Consider the following 17,647-nt stretch of genomic DNA (forward strand, 5'->3'; position numbering starts at 1 on the left):
GTTTTGTTTTCAACTTTAGAAGAATTAAGCACATTTTTCTGCCAGTTGGGTAAATAAAATTATCTTTTTTTTGCTGTAAAATTTATATATTTGAACTAAAAACAAGAGAAAAATTCTAAGTAAGAAAAACGTTTAGACTCAACATTGAATTTCTTGTTATGTGACTATTGCCGGTGCACACGTTGTGATATCGATGCTAAAACAATATATTGTGCAGCCTGAGTATATATTATTGAATACATAAAGCTGAATTTAGTTGTATTAAATTATTACTTGGAAATAGTCATTTGTTTAAAATGTAGTTATGTCTTTGAGGAAAGCATAGTTTTTAGTTTTGTTCTGTTGCATCAAAACAGCTGATGACATTTAAGGTAGGGCTGAACATTATATTGGTTTAGCATCGATATCGTGAGGTGTGTATCTGCAAAAGTCACATTGCAGGATTAGATTATTTATTAAAGTTTAAAAGATGGAAACATTATTAAATATAATTATTTTTTAAGTTATTTATTTAATAATTATCTGGTGAAATTTTATACATATCGCAATACATTTCGCTGCAACAAAATAGTGCAACGTCATATTTTTCCAATAATGTGCATCCCTAGTTTTAATACCAATGTTTTAACTTCAGAAGAATAATGAAAACAATATTTGGTGGAATAATCTTGTTTTTCAATTACAGTGAATGAAAACCATTGACATTTTGTAACAATTGTCCTTTTCTGCTGTATGTGTGTCTATCAAGACTAGATGAATAATGCCTGGGAAGCTAAAGGCGAAGATTGTTGCGGGGCGGCACCTGCCCGTCATGGACCGTGCCAGCGATCTCACAGATGCCTTCGTGGAGGTCAGTTCCCAACCAGTTTAATTCATTTCAAATTTATTTGTATATCCCTGTTCATAATCATAAAGTGGGTTTACAGAAAGGACATTTTATTCTACTTCACAGTTAAGCATAATTAAGATTATCAGAGGTTACTATATCAATGTAATATCCATACTGCAGAAATGGGCAGTTCTGGGCTGATAAGAGCAGGTAATGACAGTATTTAAACAAGATGATCATAATTAAAGTGATGATTGCATTCTGTGGACATGATTACAATGTAAGGGAATGTAAAGTTTAAAAAAGATGTTTTATTTTATGTTAAACGTTTTAGATTTTATTAGAGATATATAAGATGGTAGAGTCATCTAAAATCGTTGAAAGAGGCTGGATAGAAACTGGAGCTGCTCTAATCTCTGGTTACCTCAGGACGAGGATTAAAGTCTTATTTGTTTTCTTTGGGCTAGAATATATTCAGGTTTTAATAATAAAAAAAAATTAAAGTCAATATTATTAGCCCCCTTAAGCTATTTTTTGTCCCCCATTTGTCATTATACAATGATTGGCTTAATCACCCTAACTTGCGTAGTTAACCTAATTAACCAAGTTAAGACTTCAAATGTCACTTTAAGCTGAGAAAATATCTTGGAAAAAATATGTACTGTCATCATGGCAAAGATAAAAGAAATAGGTTATTAGAAATTATTTAAAAATTATTATAACTATTATGTTTAGAAATGCGGTGAAAAAACTTGTTTCCTTTAATCAAAAATTGGGGAACAAAATAAACAGGGGGTGAATAATTCTGATTCGACTGTAAATAAGAGCACTCATCAGGTTTTATTTTGCAGGTCAAGTTTGGAAACACAACATACAAAACAGATGTGTACCCCAAGTCTCTGAATCCTCAGTGGAATTCTGAGTGGTTCAAATTTGAGGTAAGAAATCTTCTCCTTTGTCCTGCTTTGACTTGGACATTAATCAAATATACAGTTGTGGAAATAAGTACTGAACATGCCATGTTTTTTTCTGGGAATAATATTTCTAAAGGAGCTGTTGACATGGATTTGAACCAGATTTTGGTAAAAATACAAACATAAAAATAAAACAAAACAAAAACAAAAAAAATCTGAAAAATAAGTTCTGTATGACAGCAATGAAATGACACAGGGAGAAAGTGCTGAACTACTAAAATGTATTTAATACTTTATATAAAGTTTTTTTTGGTGGTGGCAGCTTAAAGACGCCTCTCATATATGGAGAATGAAGTCACATGCATTGCTCAGGTGTGAGTTTTTTTACAGATGTCAAGAGTGGAAAACTCGTGATGGTTCTGTGGGTCTCGCATGTCAAATCTAATCTTTATTTAGTATTTTCTTTTAGATTCAAGTGAGGTGTTTGGCTGGGCCATTCTACAGCTTTATTGTCTTTCTCTTAAAGTATTTGAGAGTTTCCTTGGATCATTGTCTTGCTTAAATGGTTTCATCTTCATCATCCTGCTAATGCAGATGTTAGACTGAAGCAGCTAATATTCATTTACATAACAAAGGGCAGATGATTGCTGAAGAACTACTGAGAGATTTCAGCTGCTGTCTGGGCTCATGTGTTCAATACTTTTTCCATGCGTCATTTCATTTTATTACACATAACTTCATTTGTTAACTAATTAGTTTTGTTTTCTCTGCATATATGGATTTCTGTGTTTGTTACCAACATCCAGCGGAAATTTCAAATCAACAACACCTTTAGAAATATGCTTTCTGAAAAACAACACTGATATTTTCAATACTTTACCCCCCACTGTATGCCATGTGCTTATCTTTTTTTCATCTTTCAGGTGGATGATGAAGATTTACAGGACGAGCCATTGCAGATCACCGTTCTTGACCATGACACATACAGCGCTAATGATGCCATTGGAAAGGTGTACATAGACATCGATCCATTACTCTGCAGTGAAGCTGCTACTGTCATCTCTGGCTGGCTCCCCATATATGACACTATTCATGGTGTGTAGGATTTTAGTTTGCAATATTAAAGAGTTCTGCATTGTTTTCTAATCTGATGCTTGCGTTCAGGGATAAGAGGGGAAATCAATGTGCTAGTGAAGGTGGATCTCTTCAATGACCTGAACCGCTTCAGACAGTCTTCATGTGGAGTTAAATTCTTCTGTAGTAAGTAGATCATATTTTTCTGACTGGGGCTGGGTGATATGATAAATATCAGAACTGATATGTTGTATATTGTTGTAATTCTTTGTTGTATATTGTCATATTGCAGTCTCACACTTCTGATTTGTCCTGCTTGTGTTTCTTTATTTTTTTTTTTAATTCTCTTTATAATACATTTCTTCCAATGTTTGCAATTCTCTTTCTTTCTTGTTTGTCTTTTTTTTCTGAGAATTTTCACTCAATTTTTGCTTTTTTTTTATTTTTTTTTTTTTTAAGCAACCTCTATTCCCAGATGTTATCGGGCCATTATGGTCCATGGCTTTGTGGAAGAGCTTGTGGTAAATGAGGATCCAGAGTACCAGTGGATCGATCGTATCAGAACCCCTCGTGCATCCAACGAGGCCCGACAGAGGCTCATCTTTCTTATGTCAGGTACGAAAGCTCTAACTAGATGCAAGAGAAACATAATTATCTATTGAAGAAGGATTAAATTGACTATAGTGACATTAATAATTAATGATATGCAGTCGTCAGCATTTAAAGTGGATCCTGAATGTTTTTCAAAACTGTCGTATCAGAACCCCTCGTGCATCCAACGAGGCCCGACAGAGGCTCATCTTTCTTATGTCAGGTACGAAAGCTCTAACTAGATGCAAGAGAAACATAATTATCTATTGAAGAAGGATTAAATTGACTATAGTGACATTAATAATTAATGATATGCAGTCGTCAGCATTTAAAGTGGATCCTGAATGTTTTTCAAAACTGTCGTATCAGAACCCCTCGTGCATCCAACGAGGCCCGACAGAGGCTCATCTTTCTTATGTCAGGTACGAAAGCTCTAACTAGATGCAAGAGAAACATAATTATCTATTGAAGAAGGATTAAATTGACTATAGTGACATTAATAATTAATGATATGCAGTCGTCAGCATTTAAAGTGGATCCTGAATGTTTTTCAAAACTGTCCTAAAACAATACAGGGTGTTGTTCTGTTGCTTTAGCACAACTTTAATGAAATCTTTTGAACCAATGAATTATAAGGCATGCCAATTTATTTTCTAAATCAATATTAAAAGACAAACATTTCATAATTAATATATTTTAATATACTTCTATGAAAATGAAACCTATAAAACCTTAAAAAAAATTTCTATAATCATTTAGCATAACAGAGACAGTTGAAGTCAGAATTATTAGCCCCCCTGTTTATTTTTCCCCCAATTTTGGTTTAATGGAAAGAAGATTTTTTTGAGCATATTTATAAACATAATAGTTTAATAATTAATTTCTTATAACTGATTTATTTTATCTTTCGCATGATGCTAGTACATGATATTTTTAGGCTTAGCTAGGTTAATTAGGTTAACTAGGCATTGTTATTGTATAAGGATGGTTTTGTCGACTATTGAAAAAATATATAGCTTAATTTAAAAAAAAAAAAAAAATCAAGAACTGCTTTTATTCTAGCCGAAATAAAACCAATAAGACTTTCTCCAGAAGAAAAAATATAATCATGAACATCATCTGGGAGATAAATAAATTCCAGATGATGCTAATAATTCTTTAATTGTAATTAAATATGTGTAAAATCCAAATGCCATTCTTATTGCAATATGTATCTGCTAATGTATAAAATTTGTATTTTATTTTTTATGTCTTTTATTAGTATGTTTTTGTATTATTTTCTAAATGCAACAACTTCTCAGAGGTTTGAAGGATAGAAAAACTTTTAAAAATTGAAAATGACAATTAATACGAATTTTAGGGATGCAATCCATCCTTAATACCTATAAAAAGGGCAGATTATACTCTACAGAAAAAAAAAATTAGAAGCTATATTGCACTTACTTAAAAAACAATATTGCCTACAATAATTATTAACCAACTGCCAAACTACAGTAGTCAACATTTAAAGTGGATCATTGCCTTTCACCAAAGTTGTCCTAAAACTACGGAACAATGCCCATTCTTGTCTTTGGACAATTTTGAAAAACATTTTTGATCCACTTCAAATGTTGACTCCGGTATATGTGCACCTTTTTTACTTGTCTGTCTGTGTCTAAATGTGTGTGTGTTTTACGCATTTTTGTTGTCTTTCACATATTTTTTTTTTTTAGTATTTAGTATTTTTACTTATTTATTGTCAACATTGTTAATGGTATATAGTTTTGTTTTGGAGTATGTTGTTGTATTTTACACTGGCTTTTCACACCTAAGCACAGGTGACTATAAAATAAATTTTTATTGTTTTGTTGCATGAAAACTCTTTTTCATCTGTGACCTACATCAGGATTTCAGTAGAAACACTGGACTGAAAATTGGACATGATCTAGGTCATTGGACAATACAGTTTAGGCCTATTGATCTGCTCTGACTAAGTGTACTGCGAGTTGCTTTGGAAAAGATAATCATCTGCTAATTGACTTCTTACCATTAGACTACTTACTGTGTCTCAGGAGACATGGGCATGTAAAATCTGAGAACCTTCTAAGAAATGTATGAATATTTTTTTTATTGTTGTAGGTGAATTGCAGAGGAAGATTGGTCTGAAAGTGCTGGAAATGGGAGGGAATGCAGTGGTGGGGTATCTGCAATGTTTCGACCTGGAAGGAGAATCAGGCCTCGTAGTTCGAGCCATTGGGACGGCCTGCACTCTTGAGAAAATCAGCACTCTCCCCTCTACAGCCACACACCAGAGCAACTCATCTCCATCTAAAGACATGAAAGAGTGAGTGTCACACACACACACACACGCCTTTAACTATCTGTTTGTGCATATGTGCATGTCAGTATCAAGTCCTGCATTAATTTCTAAAGAGATTTATGAGGCACTTTTATTTTTATTGCATACACTGAATTGGATTTCTTATACATCGGGTTGCAATTACAGAAAACGTAATTAATTTGTGCATTTTGATCACCCCTGTAATGAAGTCAAAATCAAGGCTGTTTGATTTTGAGATCTGTTCAAAAGTTTGGGAAACGTTAAGATTTTTAAAATGTGATGTACTCAGGAAGGTGACGTTTGTTTAATCAAAACACTGGACAAACTTTAATATTGTGAATAGTATTAAAGTGTTTTGTATTTTAACACTTGTGGACTGCTGAAATTGACTACCTTATTATTATATTCGTGGCTTCCCTGCAAGAATAAACAGCAACAATCAAAAATGTGTAATAATGTGGTGTCATGGCTTTGCAATCAAAAAATGTCATTATAATGCAAGTCAATGGGGCAAAAACAGCCGTGAACATAATGAAAGGCTAATCAATTTGCTCAGAGTATATTGTTGAGTTTTTGAAAACTTTTAAAGCATTTTCCCAAAAAATGTTAAAATAAGGTTTGTCACAAAAAAATCATTCCAATTGCTGAAACTCTGTGGCCAAATTTAGACTCAAAATCCCCCCAAAGTGGATGAAAACATCCCCAAGAGCAGGGTTAATACATTTGGAAATATGTCATATTAAGTGTAATCCTATAATGGCAGAACAACACCTTCTTGAGTTAGAAATAATTTTTTCAAACATAAATAATTAAAAATTTTTTACAGTCCCCAAAGTTTTGAATGGAAGTTTATCATTGAGCATCATTTTGCAGACTGTTTATAATCCAAACTATTTTATAATTATAAAAATAATATGGTATTTCACACCTTTATTTATTTCTGTTTAATCAAAATTTGATCACAGAAGTAACTATCATGTAACATACCTTTTGTCTTGTTAAACAGGTATTAATGCAATGTGGAAAAAAGAAGAAATGTTGTACAATTACTTTCTGTTTTTCTGTTTATTTTAAAAATGAATATGACTGTGTGTGTGTGTGTGTGTTTGTTTTATGAGTTGCTGTTTTGTAAGTTGTACAGAAATGCATTCTCAACACACAAACACACCACACTACGATCTTGTTCCTCCCTGCATGTCCTCTATCTCTCTTGCTGTCTTTTTCTTCTGACTTCCTCCTGCATGCTGCATCTCCCTGCACTACTAGCATGTGTTTTGCGTTAGATGGCTTAAATGCAGTTTGGTTGTGAATTTCCAAGCTAGGCGTTTTTTGCATCCGGAGTGCTGCCTTGAGTCTCTTGTGTTTGTCTCGTCTTGTCCATTGCTCTCTAGAGAGCAACAAATGTTGACCTTTGACCTGTCTAACTAGACAGCATTTTTGGTGATGTCTAGGTAGCCAGCTCACTAAGATTTGAGACACAGCCAATAATGGATTTTATCCCCGCTGGTTTTCCATGCAGTCTGTCTTGAGTATGTGCATAGGGGTGGGAACCTTCATGATTTAATGAAATTGGTCCCTGATCTAATTTTACTATGGTTTTAGAGGCAAAAATTTTTTTTTTAATTATTACAAAGTTCTTGCTTGCAAATGGGTCTTGCATAGTGTTTTGAAGAACATTGAAAAAGTAGAAAGATTTAAAACGACAAAAAACGCCATTGTAATAATAAAAATAAAAAAACACCGTATTTCCTATAATATTTTTTCTTCTGGAGAAAAATCTTTTATTTCGGCTAGAATGAAAGCAGTTTTTATTTTTTTTAAAAATATCTTAAGGTCAATATTATTAGCCTCTTTAAGCCATTTTTTTTTCTGATTGTCTACAGAACAAGTCATTGTTATACATAGGGATGCAACGATTAGAGATTATACGATTATAGTCTGAGGAATAATCACAGTTTCACGATTATCCAGATTATTATGCACTCGTGAATTTCAATACATTACTAGTTTAGAAAATCACATGAAAACAATTTATTTTAAATTGTCATTTATTGCTGCTCAGTAACTAATTAATACAGCACAAAATAATATTGAAAAGGAAACAATGGTCCATTTCTCTTTGGATTGAAAAATTAACAAAAAATGAGAATAGAATATGTATATTCCATAAAAAGTATGAGGTTGATCTGTCTAGTTTTTGTCACATGACTCATAGCATTCTTTCAACCAGGTGCACCTGGAAAGCACGTGTGGGCGCATCATTTCCCTCGCACGATGGCTTAATTGCGTTTTTGCGAGGTCTTAAATTTTGTTCAAGCTTGTCCAGAGTTTTTGACTCTAAAAAATCATAAATATATTTATTTTACTCAATCCACGCAATTGGTTCGGACCAGGGCGTGTCCGGCAAAGCTCCTCCGTTAGGGTGAAGTGACGTAATTTACAACAAACGTGGGAAGGTGATGGGACGCTCTCCACTTGTAACGAAACCATAGAGCGAAACAGACGGCAAAATGGGGACGAGTTTAAACAGTGGCTGAAGCCTGTCGCTGAAAATAATCGCGTAATTTTTTCTTTCAAGCTTTGTTTCTTCCGAGCTTATCTGAGTTCTGTTGCATGGTCGGCTCCATTGATTTATTTAACTACAACTGTTTATTAAGTTAAAGGTTTAATACTGATTAGAACTTGAAGTGGCGATTAGGTCTTAAAATAGTCTGAGAATGTCTTTAAAAAGTCTTAAAAAGGTATTAAAATTATATTTCGGATACCTGCATATACCCTGAATTATAACTTTTAAATTTTTTATTAATAGTTAGTAGTTTGCTTGTTTGCTTTAGTTGTGAATGTCGTTCATAAATCCACAAAAAGCAGATTGAATGTACTGTTATATTACATTTCTATAGCAACTCCATTCCATAAACAATAACTTTTGTAAAGACAGTGATTTTTTTTTTTTTCCTCCCACCCCTATGTGTGCGTGTGCATGCTTGTGTATGATGATGTTCTCCGTCTACATGTTTGCGTCCTACGTGACTGTACAGTGCACAGTGTGTGGCCGTGTGTGTTTAATGTATGAACTGTGCGTGAATGTGTGTGTGTAGCTCTCCGCAGGCTGCTCCTTCCACTCTCGGATGTCGTTCCACACACAGCAGTCCAGTTCACAGTGCGAGCAGTCGTCTCTCTCAGGGCTTCTCCGTTTCTGTGCCCACACTGCTGTTCGCCGGTATGAAACCCAGACACAGGAGCTCAGAAGCCCCCAGAGCCAGGCAGTGTAGGCAGGTACCCCCCTGACCCTCCCCATCACGACCCCCGTCACGGATTTCACCACCCTCCTGTTCTTCATTGGCAGACAGCTACGACATCACCAGCCCCTCCCTCCCTTCAGCTGCCAAAGCTTAAAACGACCAATCAGTGAGCTGCATTCAGCTGTCACTCAAAGAGCTTATCCAATCAGAGGTGTCGGTTTGGCTTGTGTTCTTAAGTTGTTCAGGCAGGGAGATTTTCAAATTATCCTTGTTTTCAAAGCGTTGTGCTTTGGTTGGCTGAAACACGCTTGTTCATCTCATTTTATTTTCTGTGTTATGCCTAATATGGTTATTCACAGTGACTTTTTTTTTTCCTGTGTCGTTTTAATCCCCGCCATCATGCGCTTTCTTGACATCCTCACACGCTCCACCAGCAACTCTTTCTTTCTTTCTGTCTCTCTTCTCACACACACACACACACACACACACATGCACATGCTCAAACGCACGCACTCGGGCACAGTCCAAATGTATGAGAGTCCGTGTGTGTTGATGGAGTGTGTTCCTCCTTGCTCTGACAGGCCAGTTTTTGGGGAGGAGGTCCCAGGAATCCCGTTATCCTCAGGACCCCCCACCCCTCTGAGAGCACAAACCTTCTCCTCCTTCTCCCCCTCCAAGTCCTACAGTCGCCAGTCCTCTTCCTCTGACACCGAACTCAGCTTAACCCCCAAAACCGGTAAGATACCCCAACCTACCCCTGTCAGACCTCCGGGCACTCCACCAGACGCTCTCTCTCTCTCTTTTCATAGGCCTTCATTCAAATCAATATGATCCCAGTGTCAAGGCCCAGAGGCAGAGGGTGTAGGGCACAGTGTCTGTTGTTTTGGCCTAGTTTTGTTATTTCAGTTGTGTTGTCCCTCCGTTGTTACTTTTATCTGTTCGTAAAATGTATTTATTTATTTTATTTGCATCAAGGCTGTTATCTCGGATTTTGCACATCTGAAATCTGAAATGTCAACAACCAATGTGCCTTCTTTATCAAAATTAGTCCCTCTCTATAGAAACTTTTATTGTTTTTTGATTTTGTTTCATGCATGCTCATTTGTTATAGTTTCTGGGATGCAAACTACTCTGCTTTCTGCTAGATCCTCTGTTTCTTATACAAAATTGGTCACTTATTATTTGTTTCAGGCAAAACTAATAAACTTGAGGTTAAATTATTGAAGAGTACTGCTTACCAAAAACAATGAAAGTCTGTTATCTTTTACTGTACTTACTTTCATATTGTTCTAAATTAGAGATGCCCAAACTAGGACCCATGCAGGGCACCCACCAAAAATAAATGAGCACCATTGCAAATTGTATATTAAGAGATTTGTTGTATTTGAAAACAACATCAATTAGGATTAACAAAAAACAGAAACAACTATCTAATGCTGTGATGACTTGTGCAATATTGATATTTGTGCAATAATTCCAATATGAATGTCTAATAATTGTGAAATATTAATGATGACGATGATAACAATAATACTAACAATGAATTACATTTCTCATTATCATGCTGCTTTGAATGTGTTACTTTTTAGATAAATTAAGTTACTTTTTAAAAGTAACTTTTTAAAGGTGGAGATAAAGTTCAAATATTCTGCTTTTTAATGAAAATGTTAAGAGTTTTGCTTGGGCAGACTCGTGTTTCATTACATCAATGCTACATGTACATGTGCATAGGGTTTTCCTGAGGTTTCACAAATTGAAAAGCAAAGTTAACATTTAACTCTTGCTTGCAAACAACTCTATTTAAAGAGTATTTATCTAAATTAAGAACAGCATTCTAATTGGTCTTCTTTCCTCAAAAATCAGTCCTAGACAGCAGGTAAAGGCGTACGAAGGTGCACAAGAAACACAAGGGCATGGTAAAATGTTCAAAATTAAAACACTTCAGTTTTATTTTTTTATCTTTATTCCTTTTCCTATTCCTCTTCAGTATAACAGAAATATTTTTACAACTAGAAAAAAATATACTGTAATTGGTGAAATATTATTGTCTTCTAATTAGAGCTGGACTAAAGTTAATCACATTCAGAATAAAAGTTTGTTTTGACATAATTTACATGTGCATACTGTGGATATTTAAATACACACATGCATGCATATATTTGAGAGAATGTTTATTTATATTTAGTTATAAAAATAAATTTGGCTTTGCAATATTGTGTCTTGCTCTGGTGTGTGTGTGTGTGTGTTTGTGTGTTTTAAGATATGAATTCAATTTCTCCAGATGATTTGAATATTTCTAACTAAGAGACTTCATTAATTATTCATTAATCTGTATCTAAGTACAGAAATGTAACAATCAATTGTAAAATAAAATGGTCATTGTTGTATAAATAATAAAAAAGATTTATATTTAATAATCGTTTAATGTTTAATAAATCTAATTGTGCGACTTGACTAATGCAGATACATACATTGCGACATTGATGCTAAAATGACACATTGTGCAGCCTTATAAGATACAAATTAAATGTATAATTAAAATATCTATGTAACAAAATAGTTTTGTATGTTTTTGTGTCTATCACATGTGGATAATAAATGTATATAATACACATATATTGTCAAACAGACTTTTATTTTGGATGCAATTAATCACGATTAACTTTTGCCCAGCACCAGTCCAATTAATAAAACAACACTTTTTCTTAGTCCATATGGTGATGATGATGATGATAATGATGAATATTAACTTAAGCCTTCTAGAAATTATGAGGATTAAATCAAATTTTGCTTATTTGATACAGACCACAAAAAAATCTTAACATACTTGGAAACCTGTGAATTTCTCATCTTTTTTTTTTTCAACACCTCATGAGTTTGCATCCCTGTTTTCATGAGTTTCCTTTCCAGTTCGGTCAACCCCATTCTGTTCTCATGTGATGTCTTCACACCTCTGTTTCTCTGTCAGTGAGGATGTTTCTGTGTCCCAGTACTCCCGCCCTTGAGTCCATTTCATCTTCCCTCCCCTCCACTCATATGCCCTGTCACTTACGGCCAGGGATGGCCTCCAGGAGTTCAACTCCTCCCCCTCTCCATGTCAGCCAATCAGACACAGCCATGCTGAGAAAGAGCGTGTCTTTCAGTGAGGAACTGCTGCTGGCGGCCTCTGGTAGGACACACTCACTGATGTCCCCGTGACCTTCAACTCTTAGTGCAGTGGTTGCATTCAGTGTGAACACACAAACCCCTGTGCCGCCCCTAAGAAAATATCATGCATAAATTGTACTAACAAATGTTTTTTTGTTTTTGTTTGCAGAGAGAGCTCAACATGCTGCAATACATGCAAATAAAAACACACCAGCATATGAAGAAAATATTTTCATCTGTCCTCAAAATGAAAACACAAATACAAAATGCAAATCCTCACATGCAAATGTTGAAACAAACATGCACATTGTGATCTTTTTATTTTTATTTTTTTTAAATAATTTTTTTAGGGGGTTTTCACCTTTATTTTGATAGGACAGTAGAGAATTCAGAGAGGAAAGCACTGGGAGCAGAGAGAGGGAAAAGATCGGCAAGGGACCTAGAGACGGTAATTGAACCCGGGTCGCCACGAGCACACTGGTGCTCAAGTTAGCATGTTGTATTGATGTTATGTTGTGCTTTGTATCAATAGCCTACTAAATATATATATATATATTTTTTTTTAAATTAATGTTTTAGTTTTTAACTAATATTTTTTTCAATATTATTCTTATCTGCACCTATATTTTAACCTTGAAATTATATTTAGTTGAGGATATTTAGTTAATTTAGCTATCTTAACATTTCACAGTCAATAGTCAGTTTATTTGGGCTAATAATATGTATTAATGCAGGAATCATGAAATTAGAGTGTTAAAATAAACAAAAAAAGAGATACAGCTGTTTTAAGGCCCAATCCCAATTCTGTTTTTGTACCCTTTCCCCTTGGCCCTTAAAACAGAGTGTGAAGGGGAAGAGCTTCAAAATGTACCCCTAAGAAATGGGACAGCACTGCAACACCAGCACACATCATCACAATCACTAGCTTCATACGAGATCGACGATCCCGTTGCGTTATTTTTGTGTATTTAGCTTTAGGAAATCACTGATGGCAACATTATCATGTAATCATAACGATAAATTGTTGCAATAAACTCATAACTGTACACAGTTTCCATATTCATCTATGTAAACACACAAAAACAACATTAACATTTTACCAGACACTGTAAAAAGGTCATTCACAGCCACTAGACTTTTCTGACAAGGTGTTCGAGTGTCATTGAGTGACAGAATGTTGTAAGACTGCTATACAGGATTTATTATTAGGGATTATAGCCATTTTTTTTATTTTAGCATATATTTTTTTAAACATTATGGTAAAACACGAACGCCATTCTGAATGTAACAAAACATACGGTTGTTTGTTGTAAAAATTCGTAATAATGACAAAGATCTCAGTTTCAAGGGCTATCTAACCTTCAAGCTAAAGAGAATTGGGACACACCTACCCCTTTACGTGAATGCACCAAACGAGGGAGAAGGGGAATGGCTAAGGGGTTGACTTGGGATTGGGCCTAATAATCACTGCACAATAAGCAAATCCCAGCCCGGTCCCTATTTGTTTGTGTTGTGAGGATTTGCAACATGTGCTGTCAAACCGGTGTTTTCTTAATTTGCTGGTGTTTTTTTTTTTTCTATTTACATATGTTTTCTTAGGTTGCAGCATGTTGAGCTCTCTCGGCCACCGTAATTTTGACTCATTTGCCCACATGCCCATTGCAATGAACGCACTCTCTTAGTGCATGATATGATGAGCGGTGTGGTTTAATGACTTTTGAGCTCTCAGAATTACCAAAACTCCACTTGCATGAGTTATTTTCCCCCCCAAAGCCTGACTGAAGATTAGTTTTCTCTGCCAATGGAAGAGCAAAATACTAGGCCATCAGTCATCTCCTTATTGGGTGGTTTTATTAAGTCTTACTTTCAAGTGCCTGGGCTCTGAGCTTGTGTGTCCGAAAATGTCTTCTAATTGTCTTTATCTGTCCAGATGTAATAATCAGTTAAGTCTTCAAACTAGCAAATTAATTTAACATATTTTTTTGCATGTGATTTATGGATTATCCTAATAGGTCTGGATCTCTAAATGCATTTTATGGGCTCACAAATACATTATTTTTGTTATTTATCCAATAATAATATTATTATCACATTTTAAGAATATGAAGTTGGCCCAAATGAATTTAAACATTCAAGATAAAATTGCTTTGAATTAATTAGACTGCTGCCGTAAAAGAGTAAAAGAGAATGTCACTTATTGGGACCAAATTACTTGCAGTATCATTCAAAAATTAATGTGGTGGATGAGGAGATTCCCCACAAATATGTGTAAACCGCTTTAAGTGTCCTGAAAAGCCTATTTAAATTTATTATTATTATTATTATTAATATGACAGTAATACCTGTACTATTATTATAATAAGGTCACATTAAATTGTTCAAAAGTGACAAGTTAATTAAATAAATATACAATAACAAAGGATAAACAGGTTTCTTGACTAGCTGATTAATGTATCATACTGACATCTGGAGGATCATGTGACACTGAAGGCTGTTGAGTCTCGAAATCAGATTTGCATAAAACAAAATTTAGTACATTTCTGTATTTTTTATGAAATAAATGCAGCCTTGGTGAACATAAAATTATACACTTTTGAGTCTATATTAACCATTTTTACATGCACACAATTTCTTTTAAAGTATTCTGGGGAAGCCTTTATTCCCAGAAGAGGTGTGCTTCATAGCTATTGGAATAATTCTGTATACATGCTTTTTTTTTCTTATTTTAACAGCACAGAAAAGCACAATACATCAAATGTAGACTTTATTAGTAGGGTCACCCTGATAAAAGCTAGTTTTGCTAAAATGCGTAGGCTTTTAAAATAATAGCCATGTTAATGAAGGCTTTTTAACTATTTTACTTACTTTTCGAGTGCCTTGGACTTAGGCCCCATTTGCGCTAATACGTTTTAGTTTTAAAACGCATAAGTTTGGCTACAGTTTCGCCATCCATCCACACTACGGCAGAGTTTTCGAGCATCGAAAACAGCTTTTTGAAAATGTTGGAGAGGCCGTATTCATTTTAAAATGCTGCTCCTCCGTGTCACTTTGGATAGGGGAAAATGGAGAGGCGGGGCTGCCGACATTCGCCTCTCTGATTGGGGCTTTTTCCTGGATATTAAGTAGCCTACACAATTTTCAGTCTTGGATCCTGTACTTGTAACTTCCGACTTCGCAAATTTGGTGTGGAAAACAAACTCCCGAGGACACGTCGGGTGAATCTTCAAAGTGAACAGACACCAAAAATGTTGAGGTGTCGTGTAACTGCATATTTATATGATCGTCATCTTCACTGTATGCAAAAGCCTATAACATATAACTGCCTCCTTTATTGAAATTTTCATAGAAAATACAAAACACACTCTTTCTTTTGCTGAAGATCAGTTTTAATAATAAAAAATGGCATTTTTTTAAGGTATAACATACAATAAGTTTATACATTATAGCAAATAAAGGCAAGCAATTGTGCAGAATCGGTGTACGCGGTTGCATCAATTAATATTAATATTAATTAATATAAACTTTTTTTTGCGCTCAGCCAAAACACGTTACCTGAGAACAAGTAATAGATTCAAAAAACCAATGTCGAGGAATATGTCACTAGATATAGACAACAAAATGAATTAAATATCACGTTTAACAAATATAGTAAGATTAGATCCAGCCATAGATCCTTGATGAACAGTGCGACGTGCACAGCTCTCATTGTTGCAGTGCATGCCAGATTGTGTGTGTGGTCACGTGATGTGCGTTTTTAGCGGTATAGTGTGGACGGAAAGTTGTTCAAAAACGCAAGGTAAAACGCCTGTGTGCGCATGAATCTTTTTTTATTCTAAAATGTCGTTTTAAAACTGAAATGTATTAGTGTAAATGGGACCTTATTATTTTGCGGTTTATTTTTATGAATCCCTTATCCATAGAGCACCAACACCTTAATTTCCCTGAAGCACTTTTTCTTAGATTTTTTAGTCTTTATATTTATATCCTTCTCACTCTAAAAATGTGTTTCTACTTTTTACCATCCATCTGTATCATGGAGTACTTTGTGTTAACAAAATTTATTTAACAACTTGTTAACTTGACAGGAAATTATTTGATTCTTTTACTAGCAGCGTAATGGTTAAAAATGTAATCGCACCATTTTAAATGAACATGACTTTGTTCTTGTTTATGTAAACGCAGTCATAGGCGTACAAATGTATTTGTCAGCGTATGTGTATTTGGTTGTATCATGGTTTCCTTTCCATTTAAATTTCTCTCTCTTCTCCATCATGAATAGGAATGGGAAGTGGTGGAAGTGCAGGGAAGGAGGCGGGGCCTCTTAAAGCTCTTCTGAGGCAGCAGACCCAATCCGCACTGGAACAAAGAGTAAGACAAAGACACATATTTACATATTCACAAACATGCTTAAATGGAACTATGATTATGAGAATTATGTTTCTCCGCTCTGCCGCTCTCACACTGGATTTCAGGGGGTTTCATCATCCTCTGAAGCGTTTGTTAGGACGGGGGTATGTCTGTAGAAGGCATGCCGAATGTTTTCAGACCAAACAATCTTTCTTGTTCCCCAAATTCCTCCCTTTTTGAGAACTTTGAACTGGAAGAACTTCATCTCTTCTACTGTACCAGTGACTACATTATCAAACCAATGACACATCTTTATTGTGACTATTGGTTTGGACATCATCTGTTTATGCATCCATTTACATGCAGAATGTTCTAGAACCTTCGACAGGTACTAGGAAGCTCTCATGTTTAGTAGTCTGTCACAGTTTTGCTGTTATTTCTGTCCGTTTTTTTGGTGAAAGAGTGAAATGTCTTGTGAAATAATGACATTAATGGCAATGATAAGCTGAATGACAAGAACGTACTGGTAAGAATTTTGTATAGGCTTTCAATCAGGACTTTATATTAATGTTGTATTTCCATATATCAGAATGAGGTTTCACTTTAAGTATCAATTCTCACTATTATCTAGGGGCTTTGATTACCTGCCTATTATTAAGATACTAGCTGTTTATTATTATTTATACAATACATATTCTGCATAATCTTATTCTATATCTACCCTATAATTTGCTACTACCTTAATAACTATTCATAAACAGCAAGTTTGAGATAAAAGTCTTAGCTAATGGTTTGCTAATAGTGAGAATTGTACAGTAAAATAAAGTGTCACCCAGACTGATGAGTTTAAGTCCACTTGAAATTGAAATTTACAGTGTTTATTATGCTAGCTCGCATTGTTTTCTTGTGGTAAATAATTAGTGCATGCAAGTTAATCCACTAGAAAAAAAATGTTTTGGTATTTTTCAAAGTCTGACTACTTGCTTATACTTTTGGAGTGGCGGAGCTTCAATTGATGACAACCTAACGATTTCTATAGCAGCTGCATCCGCTCTTCGCAATTGTTTGCACTTTAGGGAATAATGTGCAACAGCTCCGCCCCCTACCCAATATTCCGTTTCAGGTGGAAGTACATCAACATACTGAAAAGTTTCAGCAACTTCTAATTCACGTGCAGTGTTGT

The 17,647-nt window shown here is 34.8% G+C and overlaps 1 protein-coding gene across 50 annotated transcripts in view; it reads left to right on the top strand.

The window, feature by feature from the left end:
- The window catches only part of c2cd5 (C2 calcium dependent domain containing 5), a 66,057-nt gene that overhangs the window by 1,757 nt on the left and 46,653 nt on the right, over nucleotides 1–17,647 (top strand). For 10 of the 50 annotated variants that reach the window (NM_001351711.1, XM_073928964.1, XM_073928966.1 and 7 more), the window contains exons 2-9: nucleotides 749–850; nucleotides 1,681–1,767; nucleotides 2,667–2,838; nucleotides 2,908–3,003; nucleotides 3,277–3,432; nucleotides 5,527–5,731; nucleotides 9,552–9,706; nucleotides 16,397–16,485. In NM_001351711.1, coding sequence (NP_001338640.1) covers nucleotides 761–850; nucleotides 1,681–1,767; nucleotides 2,667–2,838; nucleotides 2,908–3,003; nucleotides 3,277–3,432; nucleotides 5,527–5,731; nucleotides 9,552–9,706; nucleotides 16,397–16,485 — 1,050 coding nt within the window. In that variant the 5' untranslated portion in view covers nucleotides 749–760. Of the gene's footprint in view, nucleotides 1–748; nucleotides 851–1,680; nucleotides 1,768–2,666; nucleotides 2,839–2,907; nucleotides 3,004–3,276; nucleotides 3,433–5,526; nucleotides 5,732–8,826; nucleotides 9,001–9,551; nucleotides 9,707–11,938; nucleotides 12,140–16,396; nucleotides 16,486–16,589; nucleotides 16,629–17,647 lie in introns of all 50 variants that reach the window. The other 40 variants (XM_073928952.1, XM_073928957.1, XM_068214739.1 and 37 more) reach the window with 8 other exon arrangements.

Source organism: Danio rerio, chromosome 18 (genome assembly GCF_049306965.1).
Source record: "Danio rerio strain Tuebingen ecotype United States chromosome 18, GRCz12tu, whole genome shotgun sequence".
Taxonomy (NCBI): domain Eukaryota; kingdom Metazoa; phylum Chordata; class Actinopteri; order Cypriniformes; family Danionidae; genus Danio; species Danio rerio.